The sequence below is a fragment of the Lissotriton vulgaris genome, chromosome 2_1 (genome assembly GCF_964263255.1).
Source record: "Lissotriton vulgaris chromosome 2_1, aLisVul1.2, whole genome shotgun sequence".
Classification (NCBI taxonomy): Eukaryota; Metazoa; Chordata; class Amphibia; order Caudata; family Salamandridae; genus Lissotriton; species Lissotriton vulgaris.
Window position 1 is genome coordinate 1,708,633,494 of NC_141687.1, and position 22,770 is coordinate 1,708,656,263.

At 45.4% G+C, this 22,770-nt stretch overlaps 1 protein-coding gene across 1 annotated transcript in view; it reads right to left on the bottom strand.

The window, feature by feature from the left end:
- Positions 1 to 22,770, bottom strand: part of CD81 (CD81 molecule) — a 246,284-nt gene that overhangs the window by 37,804 nt on the left and 185,710 nt on the right. Inside the window, exon 6 of the mRNA XM_086957706.1 lies at positions 16,561 to 16,659. Within this exon, the coding sequence (XP_086813832.1) occupies positions 16,561 to 16,659 (99 nt within the window). The remainder of the gene's footprint in view (positions 1 to 16,560; positions 16,660 to 22,770) is intronic.

Consider the following 22,770-nt stretch of genomic DNA (forward strand, 5'->3'; position numbering starts at 1 on the left):
AGCCATTAGATGCTCAGTGAGTCTGTATCGGTCTGTGTGTAAACGGTGGGTGATAAGGTCCCTGGTACAGCAATTAAAGCGCTACATTAAAACAAGGTGTTTGACGCAGATTTCTGGAGTTGAAGAAAATCCAAAGTGGAAGAGGTGTTTTGGGATTTGAAATGGTGTTCTGAGGTAGACTGGCCCATGTATATTTAGTGACCTGAAAGTGCCAATGAAGGAGACCAACATACGGTATAGGTCGGAAGCCACAGTATCTACCTTCAAAACCTAACTGTCAGACAAAACTCAAACTCTCAAAATTATGACAGGATAATATTGGCCTGGATCCAAAACATGAGTCAACTATACAGCCCATGATACAAAATGACAGTAATAACGTGCCACTAATGTTGCATTTGACACCCCCACTTTGAAACTCAGAAAAGTTGCCACCTGCACAATGACAGGCCGGCTGCCAGCTTCAAACAGTCTCTCTCTAACTAATGAAGTGTTCCCAATAAAGGTAAGGGCCCCCACCTATGTGAAAAGCACATTTGCTGTGATATGAGACGGTCTGGGGCAACCTCCTACCATATCTAAGGAAGAAAGGATTCTTGGAATTATCATGGACTCTTGAGATTTCCACACAAGTTCCAGGCTACTATCTCCCTTGAACAGACTAAACGTGATCATGCCAACAGCCTCTAACACAGATAATCTTCGAAAAGATTATATGTAGGAGTAGTCTGGCAGCAGGATGGTTTATCTGTTGTAAAGTCACAAGTACCCCAATCTCCCCTGCCTGGAGGGCCCTACATTGGTTACCAGAAGATTCACAATCAAACTGCTTTGTACCATCCACAAAGCAATGCATGGAACAGGACCACTCTTCACCAGGAATAAAATCAAACATTCAAAGGAACCTCTGCTCCAGATTGGCACTTCGCCTCAACATCCCATCATACAAGAAAAAAACATGGATGGCACAACCTTCTCTGTTCAAGCAGTCAAACTATGGAACTTATTACCCCCAAACATATGATCCACAGATGCCCATGTTCAGAAGGCTACTCACGAGTTGGCTCTTCCCTACATAACCACCATACCCCTACACAATGCGTAGCATAACCCTAGTGTATATAAACATGTAATTTGATTATATGTATGTACCTAGATATGTGCATTTCTTTGTATAAATATGTATAATTAAGTTCAAGTATATAGATGTTCTTTAGGTCTGCCTAAATACATATTTTAACCATAAGTAATATAAACATTCTATGCTTAACATGTATAGAGGTCACGGCATAGTTTTCATATAAATAGTTTGGTTAGATGCTTATGGTTCTCCGTTTATCACAATGTAACTATAATAATTACCTACAATTGTTTCACTACCGAAATAAATAAAAAAATTAATACAAAAAGTTTTAATAATAAATAAAGGGCATCGTGGATTAAGAAGCTAGGCTTATCACATTATTGGGAGAAACCATCACAGTTGACCTTTATTTGCAAGAAATTATTAAAGTCCTCCTTTTAGACCCATGTAAATAATAGCGTGTTACATAGTTACTCTGTTGGATCCCTAACCCTGACATTCATAGCCTTCAAAGATGCTGCTCAGTTTGAAGCTTTCTTGGATGAGGGTCGCCCCCAGCTAGCGCAATATTTGATTTTGAAGGTTAGATATGGGATTCTAGAGACAAACGTAAATACATCTAGATGGGGTAAAAATAATGAGGATAGTCGCCATGACTGGTGTTCCTGATGTACAAAAGAGGTCAAGGATAATGATGTACATATATTCTTCTTCTGCCCTGCATATAAAATAGCAAGAAAAAGATGGATTGGTCTCTGTAGAAATCTGGGTGTTAGAAGCTGCAGTGAGGCTGAACGTATATCGAAGACAGACATGTCACAACTGGTTGTCTTCAGCGTAAGCAGGTTTTTATTCAATGTATCTAATAAGGAATAAAGCAGGGTTAAAACTCTAGTGTTAAAGATTTAGACGCTTCTATTAAATATTGCACTTGCACTTTCCAATTTGGTTGTGCTCTATGTCTCTTTTCTCCCCGATAGCATTCCCTGTAGTTTTTGAACGGACACATTTGAATAATGTATATAATTTTTTTTTACTCTTTTATGAATGTAACTTCAATTCAAATAAATATTTGAATTGAAATAAATTAGCCTAACGTACAGCAACTCTTAAAATCCCAACTATGAAATACAATTTAAACCTTGATATATTACCTTCCTTAAACATGTATACCCTCCATGTACTTCTGCATCTATACATTTATTACTACACTCCCACTGTAAAATATTTTAAAAGTTAGTGTCGCCAATGCACCACCTGTTTCACTCAATACTGCTCTCAAAATATCCTCTACCTCCACTCTGACTCATCCCAAACCCCATTCTACTACTGTGATCTCCAAAATAACCCTTTCTAGACTTTTCCTGAACCTTACCTCTCTGTATCACCCCAAACCTCATGTTACTACTATGATCCATTTCTTGAGCCTCTCCCCCACCCAACTCCTTTGCTCATCCCAAACCTCTTCCTACTACTATGATCGCCCAATAAACCCTTTCTAGACTCTTCCCTCTTCTAGCCCTCAATTAGCCTTTTCAATCCAACTAACAGACTCAGATGTCCACTGCTCAAATTAACTCATATGTCCCTGTAACATAACACGTGTATTTGTAAAGAACAATTATCACCCTTGGGTCTCAAGGCGCTGAATAATAGATGTTCATGTTCACCCAACTCAATGGTACTCATTTTATCGACCTCAGATGGATGAAAGGCTGAGTGGACCGGCCAGGATTTGAACCTGTGAGCAGGAGGTCGAACACCAGCCCCTGCAGTGGATGCATTAGTACACTAAGCCACCAGACCCTGCTACTAATTCACCACTAATCCTTTTTTGGGTTCCAGAAGAGCATGCAACTCGCCAAAAAGTGCTTTGACGCCTCGTCAGGGTACTAAGCGTTATAGAAATAATTACATTTTGCAGTCTTCACCTGCTCACAAACACAAGTGCACACTGTGGCAGAGTGGGCAAGTGAGCCGCATCTGCAATACGACCCCTCAATTTCGGGGAAGGAAGTCACGTAGCAAGAAATTCAAAATTCCAATGTTCAACAGTATTGGGGATGTTTAGAGTAAGCCCAGAATAGCAGACTTGGAAAGTTTGGACCTCACGCCAATTTACAAAATCAGCAGCCGAGGTTAAGTCCTTCCATCTGGTTAAAAAAACTGTTCCATCTGCAGCACTAAAGCGGTCAGACATCACAAACAACGTACTATGTATTTCTGAACATATCCTTACACTTTGACTCAGCCATTTTAAAAGCTTTAATTCTGTATTGGAACTTTAATATCCTTTTTCAGAAATATTTAGCAGCTCAGCTTGGCACTGGCCATCTCCGATGATAAACAAACACCTGAATACAAAACTGTTTGAGAGTTCCGCATGAAGGACAAAAAAAAAAAAAAGAAATTTGGATTCAGGAGAAAACACGTTGATGCTATTAATTCGAGCCACAAGATGGCGGTATTCTACAGAACGGGTTCAACTCTCAAACTGCAAAATGCAAAATGCAAGCAATAATCTGGGGCCATGTTTTATGCCAGTTTCCAGGGCTCACCTATTTACAAATCCCTACCCTCGATACCTCTATTGACGTTTAGGATATTTATTGTAGATTAAAATAAGTTTAAACTATTTGTAATACTTTTTGACATATTGCATCTTCGTACTTCTTATGCTAATATAGGTTAGCATGTCCGTGAACTAGAGTGCTGTGATGACCTTCTAGCCGCACATGACGCAAGCGTCATCAAGCGTCATCAGTTATCGTTATCTCTTTAGCAAGTGCAAATAAACGGCTTGACAGACAAGACGACATGTAACAGGAATCTGGGGATTTTTGTCTCAGACACTATCTGCATCTTTTGAAGCCTTTTCCCAGCAGCACTCCAAGGTACTGCCAAAGTAGGAGTAGTAGCGTTCGTCCCACCGCATTCTTGGCAGCACTACACAGATTTCCCTGGATACCAGTCGTATAATTTTGCCGGGGTTTGATACCAGTATGTGCCATCTTCACTAAGGATTCTCTACTCAGTTCGCCTCTAGAGGTAGTTAGGGATTTATTGCATTTTGCCCACCATTTTTTTGTGTGAGGTCTGCCTCCTCCTGCTTCCCAGCTTTTCTGAACTAGTGTCTTTTCTAATGCAGGCATACGTATTAAGAGTTTGAATATTTCTCACAAGAAGCGACCAAGAACCTCTTTGGATTAGATACTTTTAGGTCTCGCCTAAGGCAGCATCATTGCGCGGTTGCTTGCAAGAGCAAGCCCATTGCTCACCATTCGCTGGCTTCACTGTTGCTCCTATTTGCTGCCTCCTAATAAGCTAGTGCATTACTGCTTCACTTCCTCTTCTTTCGTGTAGAGCATGGACAAAGTACAGATTTCTCCATCTTATAACTGGCTTTCACAGCTAACGCTGTGATTGAGGTACTAATTTCTTCTTCCTGTCGCCCTTGTTGCTTTTTCCCTTCCCACTCCCGTTGTCCATGTTGACTCTTTCCTCCCACTCCCCACCTCTGTTGCCCATGTGGATTCTTCCCTCCCACCCCCATTGTCCATGTTGCTTCTTCCCTGAACTCCCACTGTGTCGTTTCTTCTCACCCACCCTCCAGTTGACTGTTACTTCTTCCCTGCCAGTCCCCCACAACCCATTATCTGTGTTGCAACCCGCACCCGTCATATTATAGGAAAAAACGCTATAATGCGGTCATTGTTCGGATTGCTTGTTCCCTCTAATGCTCCTGTAGTTCATGCAGCCGACTACCAGCCACCATAAGGAAAAAAGTGGCATGACAGCCAGCGTTGGCCTAGTCCTAGAGCCTTAAAAATAATCTTTTATCCATGCTGCACAAAAAATGTGCCGCTCTTCAACAGGTCTAAGCCAATAGTTCTTGTTAGGTGAGACCTATTGGCATTGCCAGTGCTCTTTGACCTCTTCAGGTGGTCCATGACTACTTAGAAAAGTAAATATTAACAGATCAATAAAGTATATATAAAGAAGCTAAACGTACAATTGAACATTTTGACATGTACTGTGAAGGAATTTGAAACTGGAGGCTACAAATTTAACTGGTATCTCAAATTGATTTTGGGAGCAGTGCAGGTGCATCAAACAGAATATAGTACAGATGAGTTGCCTCAATTGAATTTAGAAAAGCTTCACCCCATCTATTAAAATTAAATTGTATATTTCTCATTTATATGTGTTTGTGAATTAAATTAAAAAAAGTCCTCCTTTGTGTATTTGTTTGACATTTTTATCAGTATTTTTTATGTATTGTTTTGAGGTTCAATCATAGACAATGCTTAGGCCAGGGTCTCTGGCTTCCAGTAGTGACTCGTTGGGGGTCCCAGGCTTTCAATAATCATTCAGTGGGGGCCCCCCCAGGTTCCATCCAGGGATGATTAACTGGGGGTCCCCAGGAGCCAAAAGATTGGGAACCACTGTACTAGATAAAAGCTTCTTCCAATGACGCTAGGGAAAGTGTCACCGAATAATATAGCAAGGGGTGAGAGGCGGCCACAAGACCCTCTTACTGACACCGTCCCATAATAATAAGTGTGCTTTGTAACAAGGAAAGAATAGAGGTCCCAGACCCTGTGCTTTTTGGGCAGCCTCAGAAACTTCCACATGAGGAGTCCGTGATCCTCTGGTAAATAAAAGGCAGTATTTTTAAGATCCACCCCTGCCCAATCCCACCATGGTTGTGCTGTTTAGCCAATATTTGGTGCTCTCAGACTTCACCTGCCCCACCCCGCACTCTTCCCAATCTTCTTGGTTGCATTCAATTTGCCTGACCCAGTCAGCCTGGGTTTCTTCTTGGTCCATAGTTCTGACTGGCCCCTTGTAATCTTAACACTGAATGTGGGTGTTGTAGGGGGAGCATCTGGAAAAGGAACAAAATCCTGGGCAACACTGTTTGCACCAGCACCAGTCTGCTCAGCCAGGAGACACCTTTAAATACCATGTCAGCGTCATATCATGTTGTATTATTTGGCATATTATATGGATTTGTAGAGTATGACTGTTGCAAAGTCATCCTGTGCCATGGGCACCCCCCAACTTTTTGCTAACTGGAACTGTTGGTAACTGACTGATCATGGGCTCTGTTTAACTAGTGCTAAGCTAAAAGGAACACATTAGAATACAGTTAAGACACCCAACATACACTAGGGACCACTATGGTATGGTGGGGTACCCCTGTAATTGGCATGACCTACCCCATAAGCCCCTAGTATGTAATAGGGCAGGGGATTGAAACTACCTAGAAGTCTCCATGGCAGTTTAGAGGCCAGCAGATTTTCTGCACCAGCATGTGTGCAGTGCTGAAGCCGGAGGTCAGTTTAAAAGCAGCACTGGTTGCCAGGACAGCTTTTAAACCTTAAATTGTGCCCAAACTCTACTTTGGGGTAGGGGCCCTTACAAATGAAAAACCTACCATGTTTTTGCATAGTAGGGACTCCCAGGGTCACCCCTGGGATACCTAGGGGTGGAGGGTCAGTTATCTATAAGGTACGCCCTTATAAATGAGTTTTTAAATGCCTGGGTAAAGCGAAATTGTAAATTTCACTCCCCACATTGTATTAAAGAGGTGCTCAAATTCGACTTTGAGGCTCTGCAATATTTCTGCAGGTCCAGAACCCCTGAAGTCTCCCCTAGTTGCACAGGGGGTGGGGGTCCTGTATAAATTAGGGAAATACTTATAAAAAATGGTTTTATAAGCCCTGGTGCTAAAAAAGTGGCCCAAGTCCTTTTCCCCATTGCAAACCCCCATGGCCCATAAGTTAACCTGGTAGGAAGTTATTGTTTAATAAATATTGATAGGAGAAGGCTAGCCGGACCATTGAAAGACTTCCCAGAATGGTAGTAGTAAATCCAACAATATGATATTGTTGAATTGTTGAATTTCTCCTAAAGTGTACATACAAGTTAAGACTTTCTTGTTTGTAAGTCAAAATTCAGCCTTCCAGTGGTCTGCCCGGATTGGTCCGAGTTAAGTGGATTAGCCAGGCTGCTATAAAGAGGTGATGAAGAACCCCTAGGGGTAATCACTCTGCTGGGAGGGCAGTGTGCTGGTCTATAGGAATGCCAGGCCAAGGGGTGGAGTCGTAAACCATACACTTCAAAGGCAGAGGGGAGGCCTGGGTTTCAATTTTACTCTGACTCTTGACCCAGAGTCAGGGCTAGCCTTAAGGAAGGTATGTGCAGATGGTAGGGGGGGGGGAGTCCATGGAAATAAGCAATCCCAGGGGGTGTGTTTAGCCAGCTCTTACCTCCATGCTGGAAAATCAGCCATTATGGATTTGGTCATAACTATGAGGAGTTGCCCATCTCTCATTGGTCAGAAGTGATCTGGTGCTTGACCCAGAGAATTTTGAATAAGTATCTGAGAGGGGCAGAGCCCTCCAGATCTGCTGCTTGAAACTGAATGAAGCAAGAAGTGCCCTGCTGAAAAGATTTTGCTGTGCAACACATTAGAACTCTAAGGCCTGACCTCTGATGACTGTACCAAGTGAAACTGCAGCCTTGTGGATTACCTTGCTGTCAACGGACAAGAGTGGAACTCCCTGCAAGCTACAGGTTAACAGAGCTCACCTTGACAGACCCACAAAGAATTTAAAGCCTGGAGTACCAATGGATTTGTAAGGGTTTTGTTCAAGTGGATTGGGGAATTGAAGGTTCACACTTTCAAGGACCCTCTTGGAGATTCCAGAACCTTGAATTGTGTGTTGGATACTTTGGGACCCGCAAGCAGAAATCTAGGAAGGTGTTCTAACTTGACCCAGCTTGCTGAAGAAAGCGGCCCACCACAGTGGTGAGAAAATTCTCCAGAACAATTTATAAAGGTGTGTCCCTGACCGAGAAAACAAAATGACTAAAAGAGGCACGGTTTGTTTCGTAGCACTAGAAAGTGACAAATCTTTAAAAATTAATATTCCTGGTTTCCTACAGTGGATTTTTTTTCGTTTTGGCGTCATTTAAAAGATAAAAATATTACCTATTTTTATAAATTGGTGTTGGATTTTTATTTTGTGTTGTGTCTTGATTATTTACTGAAATTGTGTTTTTAAATGCTTTACATACCTGTCTTTGAAGTTAAGTCCGTCTGCTCGCAGCCACGTTATCTAGGGTTGAGCATAGGTATACTTTTCTAAGACCTATGCTGGGTCCTATCATGTGTTAGTGGCCTTTTTGCCAGTGGCAGACCTACATTTGTTTGTACCAATAACCCACTTTACAACAGTGACTTATCACCCAAAAGGTTTCCAGGAGCAGGATGTGTGGATTGTCTGCTGGGGGCTGGTCAAGGAGCCAGGGCTTCAGCCTCTTGCAGAATTCATGAAGTGATGAGCAGGCCCTGATGTGTGGAGGTAGGTTGTTCCATGTTTTGGGTGACATAGTAGCAGGCTATGCAGTTCGTTCTGCTTTTGTGGATACTGGGGGTGCGTGCAAGGGGTAGTGAGGCTAAGGGTAGTCTGGTCGGTTGTCGGAAGAGAAGGCAGCAATTGAGGTACGCTGGTTCTATGTTGTGTAGTGCTTTATATGGATGTGTAAGGAGTTTGAATTGGCAGTATTTGTGACTAGACAGCCAGAGGAGTTCTGAGGTGTGGCGTAATGTGTTTGTGACGTGGAAGGCCGAGGAGGAGTTTAGCTGCTGAGCACTGGATGGTTTGAAGTTGGTGGTGGAAGAGGCTAGACTATGATAACACTTGTCAGAATCTCCAGTCTGCTAGAGCCTAGGGCTTGAGTGATGGTGCACCTGGCACTCAAGGCGAACCACTTCAAAATTATTTCTCTTGAGGATGTATAGTGTGTGGCAGCAGGGAGGTGCTGACTGTTCACCTGTGAGGCCATGTTGAGTTAATCATCCAAGATGATTACTAGGTTGTTGCATGGTTAAAGGGTATAGGTGTTGGACCAAGTTCTGATGGCCACTATGAGTCCCAGGGGAAGTTTTTGTTCCTGAAAGTCAGCACTTCAGTTTTGTCCAAGTTGAGTTTCTTTCAGACAGTTGTTTTTCATCCATTCCGCTATGCAAACCATGCATTTGGTGAAGAGGATCAGGTGTTGGTGGACTTGCCGGGCATTGAGAGGATGATCTGGGTGTTATCGGTGTAGGAAATGATTGAGATGCTGAGATATCTGAGGACATTGGCAAGCGGCGCCATGTATATGCTGAACAGAGTAGGGATGAGGGATTATCCTGGAGGGACTGCTCAGATCAGGTCCTTGGGTTTTGATGTGTAGGGTGGGAATCTGGCTGTTCTCCCTATGAGGAAGAAGCATATTCTTTGGAGGTCTGGACCTTGGATGTCTGCTGCATATAGTCTTTATGAGGCTGGAGTATACTACAGTGTCAAACGCAGCAGTGATATCCAGCAGTACAAGGGCAGCTATTTCTCCTGTGTCTCATCTGCAGAGGCGACGAGTGCTCTCTCGGTGCTATGATGGCTTCAAAAGCCAAACTGGTTTGGTCAAGGAGATTGTGGAGTTTCAGGTGGTTGGTGAATTGATGGTTAATTGCTTTCTCTATAACTTTAGGTGGATAAGGTATAGGGGACGGAAGTTGCTCATCCAGTTTGGGTCAGTTGAAGGTTTCTTGAGGAGGGCCAAGACTGCAGCATGTTTACAGTACTCGGGGAAGGTTGTGGAAACGATGGGGGAATTGAAGTGGGTGAGAAATTTGCTGATCACGGGTCTTCCTAAGCTGTAGATATGGGGACAGGAATCTGTGGGGGCCCGGAGTGGCGTTTTTCATGATTGAAGGGGTTTCTTACTAGGCTAGAATTCTCCAGTTGGTTAGGTGTGTGTGTGTGGAAGGTGGGCAGGTTGCCGATGTCCTTGGAATTCTGTTATTTTTAGTTCTTGTAGATCTTTTCAATTTTGCTGTGGCAAAAGATGGAGTTTGTCACAGAGTTCCTGGGGGTGGGGGGAGGGGGGTGGAGGACTACGTTGGGCAAGTCTTCTAGAGTAGTTAACTCTTTGACGATGGCAAATATCTCTTTGCCACTGTTGGAGCTGGCTTTGATCCGGTCGAAGAGGAGACTTCTCTTGGCGTCTTTCAGAAGGTGCTGCTAGTGCCTAAAAGCAGCCTTGGAGGCTGATCTGTCATGGTTGGCTCTTCATTTCCTTTCCAGCTGTTTGCCGTATCATTTGGAGTCCCAGAGTTCTTCCGTGTACCAGGAGGCCTGTTTGTTGATTCTGAAGTGTTATTGAGTCTTGATGGGTGTGAGGGCGTCGGCAGAGTTGAATGGTTAAAGTTGATGTCCTCGACTAGGTTTTGAGTGTGCTGCGTGGGTAGTTGGTTATTCTATTCCAGTTCTGACTGGGTAGGTTGGTGCCAAAGGGAGTTTTGGCTTGTGGCGTGGAGATTTTGAGGTCTACGATGGAATGGTCCATGTGAGTGGTAAGGCGGAGAGGTAGGAGATGCTGTTGTCTGCATCTAAAGCGTGTCCTTCCCCGTGTTTGGGGGGGGTCTATGACAAGCTAAGAAAGTCCTATACTGGTCAGCCTTTCAAGGAGGTCATGGAGCAGTGATCAGATGGGTCTTGGTAACTGAAATCGTCGAGCAGTAAGAAGTCCTTGAGTTGATGGTGAGTGAGGCAACAAAGTCAGCGAATAGGTCGCTGAAATTGCCTCATGGTCTGGGTGGTCTGTATACTTGGGTACCCTTAAGGGTGGAGCCGTCAGGGGATTGTAGGTTGAATGAAGCACATGTGTTCTATGAAGGGAGTGTATGGGTCCGTGGAAGTTGAGCAATGGAGGATGACCTTGTATATGATGGAGAGTTGCAGTCTGGGTTTGTGAAGGCAGTCAGGGCAGGCAATCTTGTACCGGGCTGGGATGGCCACTGCAATGTCAGGAGAGGCAGGGTTTATCCACGTTTCCATCAGGAAGAGGAAGTCTGGTGCACTGCCGCAGAGGATATCCCACATTTCCATTGTGTGCTTTCGGAGCAAGCTGGAGTTGAGGAGCATGCATATGAGAGCTTGCCGAGGGCCTGGTGTGGCATTTGGTGAGGCTGCGAGAGGGTGGCATGGGAGTCAGCATGGTGTGAGCGGGAGGGCAGGATATTGCAGGTGAAGCAAAGGTGGAAGCAGGGGGTGCAGTGCAGCAGCAAAGGTTGGACAGGCATTATTGATTGATCATGCAACAGGTGGCTTCTGTGTAAATTTGGAGGGTGATCCAACCAGGCGTGGACGGGCGCAGACAGGCTTGCCTTTGGCATGCCAGCGGAGAGGTCACACAGCGGCTGCCATCAAGGATGTTCTTGGAGGAGCGCAGGGGGGTAGGGTGGGGGAGGGGTGGAGAGAAGCAGGAAGATTTAGGAGAATAGGTAAAGAGCAGAGGGAGGAAGAAGGAGGGAAAAGCACAGGGGATTTGAGGGTCAGGAAGAAAGCATGAAAGGACTGAAAAAGAAAGGAGCACTAGTGTGAAAGTTCAGAAGGAGGCACAAACGTTCAGTAAAGTGCACAAGAGTTCAGAAAAAGATGCAAGAGTAAAAAGGTTCAGAGAAGGCACAAAAGCTGAAAGCGAAGAGGAAAAGGCAGAAGTGTAGCACAAGAGAGAAGGCATGAGGGAGAGAAAGCTGCAGGAGAAGGAAAGGAGAGGCCAAGAGGAACAAAGCCGGGTCCAAGAGGGCCTATACTGGTCGGAGGACCAGTTCTGGTCAAGTGGAGGGGAGAGCTTGGGTGTAGGCACCTACTTTGTAATTATGAGAGTAATTTATGCATACCATTGTGTTTATTGAAGCTGTGATTTTAACTCCAAGGTATGCAATATTGTTTGGGACACACTGAAAATGGAACGGACTTTGAATTTGACTCACGCAACTACTTTTTGTAGTTTTAAATTAAAACTACAGAGACAAGAACCCCCCGAATTCACACATTTCCTCATTCAAAGCTTCGATGGAGTGCAAGGGATGGGTGAGTAGTATCAGGACAGGGTCTGTAAATATAATACACACATGTACACACCACTTGTGTGTTCTTCCCTATTGTCACCATAGGATTCTCAGATTCTTCCACACTCTACTATTGGTTCCAAGTATAACACAAACAGCAGTGAGGAAAGATGAAGCTTCCGTCTCATACTAGCTTTGCATGAGTAGCTCAGTGAGGACGCCCCCCCATTACTGAATCACAACTGGATGTCTACAACAGCAAAATATTCATGTTTCAAACTTGGAATTAAAGGCAAAGGCCTTGAGGGTCTCACGTGGAAAGGACCAGTGCTCCCTGTTCATCAACAGTTTAGTGAAAATGTTTAGGAGAGCACATAATCTATAGGAAGCGTGTAATCCTTTCTAGGTTTGTGAATTACTGTGATGGAGGCATCAAGCATGGATTCAGTCATGGATTCAGATTCTGCAATTGAGTTAAATGCAGGTCAGGAGAGGAGCAAGGGTATGGCAACATGTCTTAAGGAAAAGGTGTGCACCAACTGTGGTAAGGGGTTTATTTAGTAGAGAGTCTAGATATGCCTGGCATCATCTCCTCTAATTAAATGGGCCGCTCCAGAGTTTCTGCTCTGGCATCAGAAAGCCTGGATGTATTTGAATGTGAAACAAATCGCAAGTGTGCTCTGGGGATTTGTGATCCACCATGTATAGGTCACTACAATAATTGACGAATGCTTGTGCTAGGCCTCATCTTTGTTAATGTCCACAGATTGGTCTTTGATTACTGATACCCTTTAACAGCCAAAATCACTTAATTTGCATGGTAGCAAACTTTAAACTCTGTTCTCTCTATAGTATTGTTTTGGACAGAGCGAAGCATATTCCGCCTTGTCCATACCCACAATCTTGAATTGAGCTCCCGTTGGTTCAAGCTTGCTCCACATTTTAGCTGTGCCTGTCCTATGTACAGCTTTCAGATCCTATGTTTTAATTACAATTCATCCCATTTTTCTCTCCCTTCTTTAATCATTCTATCAAATCTGTCATTAGCATACCCCTAATCACTGCCTTAAGCGCACTCAGAAGGACGTTTATGCTAACAGCCATTATCATGTTCTTTAAACTACTGGGTAATGTCTTCCTGCACATCATCCTTGTTCTGTTTAATTTGTAGGATGATAGCAAATGTGTTTACTGTAGGAGACAAATATTGCATTTCATGTTGTGGTGCCTGGACAAAACTGCTAGTTTTTTGTTGTTTTTTCAACCGTGGTCCTCAGACCACAAGAACAGAGGATAAGTATTTTCAACAGATGTGTTCCTTTCCTGTACATCGGGGTATGGGTTAGGTGGGAGGTCTCCCCCTTTCCAGTCACTTCTCCATTGCCGGCGAGTTACATTGTACAGAACAGTTATGGTTGGTTGTTTGAACTGGATATCTCACATCCCTTCAATGGTGACCCACCCCTTAACCTTGCACAGAAAAATCTTCAGCAGGGCACTTCTGGTTTCATTCAGTTTCAAGCAGCAGATCTGGAGGGCTCTGCTCCTCTCAGATACTTATTCAAAATTATCTGGGTCAAGCACCAGGTCACTGCTGACCAATGAGAGCGGGACAACTCATCATAGTTATGAACACATCCTGTAGAGTGTGGCATTAGTTTGTCCCAGAGTGCATCATTCTTCCAAATCCATAATGGCTGATTTTCCAGCAAGGAGGTAAGAGCTGGCTTAACACCCCCCTCCCCCCCCTGGACTCTGCCCTACCATCTGCACATACCTTCCTTAAGCCTAGCCCTGACTCTGGGTCAAGACAGTAAGAGTGGACTGAAACCCAGGCCTCCCCTCTGCCTTTGAAGAGCATAGTTTACGACGCCACCTCCTGGCCTGGCATTCCTATAGACCAGCACACTGCCCTCCCAGCAGCCTGGCTAATCCACTTAACACTGACCAATCAGGGCAGACCACTGAACGGCTGCATTTGGACTTTCAAACAAGAAAGTCTCATAACTTCTTGACAGCACACTTTAGGAGAAATTCAACAATATAATATTGTTGGATTTACTACTACCATTCTGGGAAGTCTTTGAATGGTCATGCTAGTCCTCTCCTATCAATATTTATTAATCGATCACTTCCTACCATGTTAACCTATGGGCCATGGGGTTTGCAATGGTGAAAATGACTTGGGCCACTTTTCAAGAACCAGGGCTTACAAAACCATATTTAATAAGTATTTCCCTAATTTCTACAGGACCCCCACCCCCTGTGCAACTAGGGTAGACTTCAGGGGTTCTAAATCTGCTGATTATCCTTACCCAAGTCTTCTAGCATCAAAGTCGAATTTGAGCAGCTCTTTAACACAATATGGGGAGTGACGTGTAAAATTTCACTTTACCCAGGCATATAAAAACTCATTTTAGAAGGGCGCTCCTTATAGATAACTGAGCCCCCCCCCCACCCCTGGGATACCTAGGGGTGACCCTGGGGTCCCTAATATGCAAAAACATGGGAGGCTTTTCATTTTTAAGGGCCTCTACCCCAAAAGTCGAGTTTGACACAATTTAAGGGTTAAAAGCTGTCCTGGCCCCCAGGGATGCTTTTAAACTGACCCCAGGCTTCAGCACTGCACACATGCTAGTGCTGAAAATCTGCTGGCCTCTAAAGTGCCATGCCCCAGGATACTGGAGACTTCTAGGTAGTTTCAATCCCCTGCCCTATTACATACTAGGGGCTTATGGGGTGGGTCATGCCAATTACAGGGGGTACCTCACCATACCATAGTGTACCCTAGTGTATGTTAGGTGTCTAAACTGTACTCTAATGTGTTCCTTTTAGCTTGGCACTGGGCCTGGTGTAACAGAGCCCAGGGTGAGTCAGTTACCACCAGTTCCAGTCAGCAAAAATTTGGGGGGGTGCCCAGGGCACAGGATGACTTTGCAATAGGAGGCCTTTTTATGTTTTGATTGTTCCTCTGTGACATCTAGGAGTTGCTTGGCTTTAGATAGTGACCTCGCTTGATGATGCCAACATTCCCATTGGAAGACAATGTGGAATATGGGGCCAGCAGAAAGTTTGTCACATGGTGAAAATTCAGCCATGATGGCTGCTTGATCTTGAAAAAAACAACTTGATGCCAAATTCAAGTTTGCACTTTAAAACTGCACTTCAAGTCCGCATTTGGCAGGCTGGGAGCACTGTTTAACCATATCCCACTCAAGGTGGCAGAACAAGACCTGCAGTTCCTCAGGAGACACTTACCATACACTTACCTGGTACCATATACGAGAAACTTACAAGTAAGTTGGTCTAGGACGATTAGATACAAGCCTATCAATCATGTACCTTTTTAAGAGTCATAGCGCATGAACGGAGTCAAGTTTACTAGGGCTCAGGGCATTCCAGAGCCACTACACCAGCACCTAATAATCAAAAATGGGGGCAAAAGTGTGGGTCAAACCCGCAAACGGCCTGCTTCCTCACATTCAATGCATAAATGTTAGCATTTAATGCTAGTTAGTTGTAGGGGAACCCTCTCACAATCCTTTGAATCCCCAACGCATTTATTTATTTTTTAGAACTTTTAAACAACCTGCTAAGGCTTCATTAAGGTATAGACTATTTTCTTTTATGGAACTAATTCCCGGTCTGTTTATTTTAAAAAATGGTTAAAAACTGAAAGTAAGTATTTACTGGGTGGATCTCAATTATGTCAATCAATCCTGCTAAGTCAACAGCTCCGACTGATCAGGTGAAGGTTGCTAAAAAATTTTTGCCAACCTAGTAAGATTTGCAGAATAATTAAAATCATTACAAATTTACACTGGAATTAAACAGCACTTGAGTAAAAACATTGTGGATTAAAAAGGAATTCATAATTAAAAGCATCATGCTGTACAAAAACGATGGTCTAAAAAAATTACGATCAACAGTTCAGTAAAGTGCTTGGTAAGTCTTTTCTGGGGGATTCCAATTATGCCAATCCTCCTTGCTAGGTCAACAGCTCCAAGTTATATGGAGAAGGTTGCTAATCGATCATGAACAGCTGCAGATGGCACACGTGTGAGTACTAAAACTCCTTTTCATACAAGCCTACTGATGTATCATAAGTTAACTTACACCATTAAACTAGGCATTTAAGTATTAGTGTACAATTACTGGTCACAAATATGCAGAAATACGAGGTTAAGCTTCATTTTTTTTTTAACTCTCCCCCATATAAATATGGATAAATACATATAAATTGACAAAAAAATAAACAGTAATAAATACAGACAAATGTCGGTAAACTACCAAACCTGGGAGTCCCAACATCAGGAAAGGTAGTAGAGTTAATCAAATGCTGATCCATGGCCCATGAGATCCAATTCCAATTTCCCTCCTTGAACAAAACAAGTCACCTGGTACAAATCACTTTTGTCAAAGTAATAAGCACTTAGAACGTGGTGATCACCAGATCTCAATAGAGTATTTTGTTCCGCTTGCAAGCAACATGGTGGGTCAGTCGCCTACTAAGTCAGGCGACAGAACTAATAATCTGTGGACCTTTGTGCACTCTTAATGGACCTACCTTGCCAATGTTTGCCAGTGTGCTGCTCTCCGGGCAGAGATCGTCTGTTGCGAATGATGCAAAAAGATTGGTGAGCGTGTTGGTACCACAACAGTCGAGCTGTAAATAAAGACGGCATTAGTCAGAAAAGGAAAAGGCAGATAGCAGGGCACAGCGCGACGCATTCATTACTGTTAGGAGCAATCAGCACAGTAGGGTGAGCAGTCTCAGTATACCACAAGTGAGTATGAACTGAGCCATCTCAGGTTACTAGGTGACCGCAAGATGCGGGCACAGTCTCATGGCATCAGTGATTGGCCAGATGCAGCAAGCAGTATTAGTACACTAGCATTGAACAGGCTGTGCTGAGCACCAACACACCTTACTTATGGATTGTCCCTGAAAACCACGTGCCTAAATGAAGCCATGTGTGTCCTGGTCCTCAGACATATCTGATGCTGGGGTCTGCATTAACGTTTGAATACTCTGCTCTGGCATGGAGGAAGACAAACTGCACTGTATCTGACAGGGTAGATACAGTTGTATACTAGTAGCTAGAGGGCTGATGCACAATCTCTGGGGAGGGATTAAACACCCAATACTCTGCACTGCCAAGGCACAGAGGTATCACAGGTTCTCCATGGCATTCAGACTTTTTTTTTTACATGGAGGGCTCTGATGCTAGGAACTACCTTGCAGTCTGCAATGACAGAAATGAACCTGGGACAAGATGGGTTCCAGTGCCTTGCTCGGGGAGAGATGCCGGCTCTCAATAGCACTATAGATCGCAGGGCTTCTTCATTGGAAGAGATCAGAGGGATGGAAAATGGAAGGAGAAAACACTGGTCCTCAGAGGCCTACTGAAAAGGAGTAAAGGAAAGGACAGATTGAAGTGCATGTTCCACATGGATGGGTGAAAGAATGTTAGTCTTCTATGTACTGGGGATTTCTAGTACAGTCTCGCTTATGAGAGTGCTGGTGTGCACGGAGATGAGGATTGTTGTCAGAGGGTCAGGTATCTGAGCGAGGCTGTGTAAATAATACATCAGCATTTGTACTCTGTGCGAGCAGAAGCGAAGGGTTCATGGTGATCTCCAAGTGAGGTGATCATTTTTGCAATGGCCAGTGATTCGACATTGGCAATGGTCCCTTTCTGTAGGTGCTAAATGTCTGAACACTGGCCTTCTGTGATAGCAGTACACTGAGGGATCCTCTGATCAGGACATTGCTGACTGGGAGAATGAAGCAGGGCTTGCAGTGGTTCAGAAGGTCTGCGCAAGCAGGAAGGCGATCACAGATTGATTTGGATACAAGGCTAGTTCAAGTTCTGGAATTTGTATAGCGCACTGCTCACCCAGAGGGTCTCAAGGCACTTGGGGAAGGGGATCATTATTTGTCAAATATCCATGTTTGAAGATCTTTTCTGAAGGCGATGTGATTTTGAGTAAGGCGGAGGTGAGTGGGGAGTGAGTTCCAGGTCTTGGCGGCAAGGAAGGAGAAGGATCTGCCACCCATGGTGGATTTTCGGATGCGTGGGACTGCGGCAAGGGCTTGATTGGACGATCTTAGTTGGCAGGTGGGTTTGTAGAAGGACAGGCGAGTGTTGAGGCATTCGGGACCTAGATTGTAGAGGGCCTTGTGTGCGTGGGTGAGAAGGCGAAATGTAATTCTTTTGTTGACGGGAAGCCAGTGGAGGTCTTTTAGGTGTCCGGTGATGTGATCTTGGCGAGGGATGTCCAATATGAGTCTCGCTGATGCGTTTTGGATGCGTTGGAGTTTTTTCTGTATTTTTGCTGTGATTCCGGCGTATAGTGTGTTGCCGTAATCCAGTCGACTTGTGACCAGTGCGTGGGTGACAGTCTTTCTTGTCTCCAGGGGGATCCAACGGAAGATCTTTTTGAGAGTGCGAAGTATGTTGAAGCAAGAGGATGAGACTGCGTTGACTTGTCTGGACATCGAGAGAGAGGAGTCTAGGATGAAGCCAAGGTTACGTGCATGGTCTGTGGGTGTGGGTGCTGTGCCCAGAGCGGAAGGCCACTAAGAGTCGTCCCATGCAGTGGGGGAAGATCCTAGAATGAGCACCTCCGTTTTGTCTGAGTTGAGTTTTAGGCGGCTATGTTTCATCCATTCGGCTACTTCTTTCATGCCTTCGTGAAGATTGGTTTTGGCGGTGTTGGGGTCTTTGATGAGGGAAAGGATTAACTGGGTGTCGTCGGCGTAAGATGATGTTGAGGTTGTGTTGACGCGCGATGGAAGCGAGTGGACTCATGTAAACGTTGAAGAGGGTGGGACTGAGTGAAGATCCTTGTGGTACGCCGCAGATGACTTCGGTGGCATCAGAGTTGAAAGGGGGAAGTCGGACTCTTTGGGTTCTCCCAGCGAGGAATGAGGTTATCCAGTCCAAGGCTTTTCCTTGTATTCCAATGTTGCTGAGGCGTTGTATAGGGTACTGTGGCAGACTGTGTCGAAAGCGGCGGAGAGGTCTAGTAGAATGAGGGCCACTGTTTCACCGTTGTCCAGTAGAGTTCGGATGTCGTCAGTAGCTGCAATGAGGGAAGTTTCGGTGCTGTGTTTGGCTCGAAATCCGGATTGGGATGGGTCTAGGGAGTTGTTGGATTCAAGGAAGGCGGCGAGCTGGCTGTTGACGGCTTTCTCGATGACTTTGGCCGGGAATGGGAGGAGGGAAATGGGCCGGTAGTTTTTAAGTTCAGAGGGGTCTGCTGTGGGTTTCTTCAGGAGGGCGCTGAGTTCGGCGTGTTTCCAGCTTTCTGGAAAGGTGGCAGAGTTGAACGAGCAGTTTATGACATCACGGAGATGGGGTGCGATGATGGAGTCCGCTTTGTTGAAGATGTGGTGGGGGCAGGGGTCAGTTGGCGAGCCAGAGTGGATCGAGTTCATTAGGCGGATGGTGTCTTCAGTGGTGATTGGGTTCCAGGCGCTAAGATTGTTAGTTGGCGGGGTTGGATCTGAGGGGGGTGGGGAGGGTTGAATGCTGGGAGTGTTCTCGAAGCTGTTGTGGATGTCGGCAATTTTGTTGTAGAAGGAGGATAACGCGTCACAGAGGTCTTGGGATGGAGTGATGTCGTTGGATGCTGCGGTGGGGTTGGTGAATTCTTTAACGATGTTCAAGAGTTCCTTGCTGTTGTGAGAGTTGTTGTCGAGACGATCCTTGAATGCGGATTTCTTGGCAGATCGAATCAGCTGGTGGTGTATGCGGGTGGCTGCCTTAAGGGTGGACATGTTGTCTGTGGTCTGGTTTTTTCTTCATGTTTTCTCCAGGGTGCGGCATAGCTTCTTGGATTTTTTAAGGTCACCGTTGAACCAGGGAGCCTTTTTGTTGGCTGATTTGATCTGGTGTTTTTTCAGGGGTGTTAGTCAGCTCTGTGGGTGATCCATTGCTTGAGATTGGTGGCCGCTTGGTTTGGGTCCGATGAGAGGGTGGGAGGGTTTTGGTGGAGTGATGTGAGGAGTTGGTCGGAAGTGATTTTGTTCCAGTTTCTCCGAGGAATAGGTTGTGGGCGGTTGTGGTTCAGGGTGGTTTTGTAGCTGAAGTAAACACAGCTGTGGTCCGTCCAGTGGAGGGCTGTGGTGCGATTGAAGGAGATGTGCTTGCTGGAGGTGAAGATAGGGTCGAGCGTGTGTCCGGCTACGTGGGTGGGGGCGTCAACAAGTTGTTTGAGTCAGAGATTGGCCAGGTTGTCCAGAAGGGAGGTGGTGTTGCTGTCGTGTTTGTTTTCAAGGTGGTAGTTGAAGTCGCCTAAAAGAATGTAGTTCTCGGAGGCGAGGGCATGTGGGCTGACGAAGTCCGTGATGTCATCGCTGAATTGAGTGCGGGTGCCTGTAGATGAGGGTGCCTCTAAGTGTGGTCCTAGGGTCGGTGTGGATTTGAAAGTGGAGATGTTCGGCGGTTGTAAGATCATCGGCGCTGGTCGTGACTTTGATGGTGTTCTTATGGATGATGGCATTCCTCCTCCTGTTTGGTTGGTGCAGTCTTTACGGGTAATCTTGTAGCCGTCCGGTATGGCTATGGCTATGTCGGGTGCTGATGATGTGTTCATCCAGGTTTCTGTGAGGAAGGCGATGTCAGGTGAAGCAGTGTCGAGTAGGTCCCAGAGTTCCGTTGCGTGTCTGTGGACCGAGCGGGTGTTGAGTAGGAAGCACTTCAGGTGGTTCGCGTTGGGGCTGCGTGTGGAGGAGGTGGGTTTGGTAAGGGTCCTGGAACAGTTGAACTTGCAGGAGAGGCAGGTGAATGGACCGTGGGTACGTCCTGGGGTGGCTTCGCAGCATTGTGGAGCGCGTCCGGGGTTGAGGGCGAGGAGGGTTGCGGCATCGTATGTGACTCTAGTGGGCTGGGTATGGCGGGGACCAGGGGGACAGGCGCTAGGCGCGGGCCAGGCGTAGACGGGCTTACCTTTGGTGCACCTTCGGCGTGGACGCTGCGCGTTGGAACATTAGTCATTAAATGGATAGTCGAGGGGGCGGAGCGTGGGAGGGGCAGCAGGGAGGCGGGAGCGAGGTCAAAGGAGGGCTCGGGTCAACAGACAAAATGGCAGCAACAACAACAACAAACGCTGCAAGGCAGGGCGAGAAGGGGCACTGGCAGTGGGGGCAAAGGGGCGCTATGAGGGCCAGATATAGTTAGGGTACTGCCGCAGTGGAAGCGTATTCAAGCGCTGAGTGGAAGCGCTATGCTGATGGTAAAATCAACCCAAGGAAATGTACAGCCAAATGCACGCAGACAAAGCGCTATGGAAATTAAATACAGTCTATGTCAATTTAAACACAATCAAGCTCTGAGTAAATGCCCAGAGGTGCACGCAGACAAAGCGCTATGAAAATAGAAGCACAGTCTATGGAAATGGAAACACAATAGTGCAAGAAATAATGCCTAGAGGTGCACCTAGTCAAAGCGCTATGAGAGTGCTAAACACAATAATGCACAGGGATAAAGCTTAGAGGAGCGCGCAAGCCGTTCAAATTGCGAGCAGATGAGCGTAACGATACCAGAAGTATCAGGAGGAGGATGCGAGGGAGGCGACCACTCGTGTGGAAGGCAAGATGGTCACTTGGCTAGATGCGTTTCATTTTTGTAATCATTTTATATATTCTTTGAAGGACTGGTATGTGTCACTATGGAAGCCAAAGGGAATTAAGTTTGTTGCAAGGAAGGGAAAAAGCCAGTGAGGGGCATGAGGACAGTGGAGTTAGCTCTTTTGGTGTACTTCCTAATGGTGTCAATTCTGCATTTAGATAATGTATATCCTCTCCTGGTTAGGATAGATTCGGGATAGGACTGCAGAACCGCATAAATTCTCCAACTATGTGAAGAGCTGTGGGGGCATTCCAATAGGACAATCCCAAGGTTTCCTCTGCGCATTTCCTAAGCTACATACGAGATCAGTCTACAGAATTAAAGCAATGTCTCTTGCATGTAAGCACTTAATGGACAGTTTGGGATAGTCATGGGTTGGAATATGCTACTTACCAGTATGCATCTGTTCTTGGCATGTAGGGCTGCTGACATTCATATCTGTGCATAGATCGCCACCTAGTGTTGGGTCCGGATGATTGTTGTCCTGGAAGAGTCTTCGAAGTATCACGAGATAGGTGGCTCCTCCCCTGGACTACAGTGCGCATGGGCATCCTCTCCATCCTCAGATTGTTTTTCGCCATTGTGGCAGAGATGGAGTATGATACAGTGAGTGATGACCATGCTTGAGATTAATTCTGAGTGCTACAGCTGCGACAGGCACCGGGGAGTAGGGCGGGCGATATGAATTTCAGCAGCCCTACATGCCAAGAACAGATGCATACTGGTAAGTAGCATATTCCGTTCGAGGCATGTGGGCTGCTGAATTCATATCTGTGCATAGAATAAATAGCAGTTACCTCCTTAGTGGCGGTTGCCCGTGCCAGCTGCAGCAGTCTGAAAGAGTTCTGAGAACAGCCTGTCCTACAGCAGCTTGCTGTTTGGAGTGTACATCTACGCAGTAATGTTTAGTAAATGTATGTATGGTGGTCCATGTGGCTGCTCTACATATGTCCTCTAGAGAAATGTTACCTAGGAAAGCCATGGATGCCCCTAGCTTGCGTGTGGAATGCGCTCTTGGGGGAACTGTTAAAGTGCTTTTAGCCTTTTGATAACAGATCTGGGTGCATTTAACAATCCATCTGGCTATACCTGATTTGGAAATAGGGTTGCCATTGTGTTGTGGAGAGAAGGCAACAAAC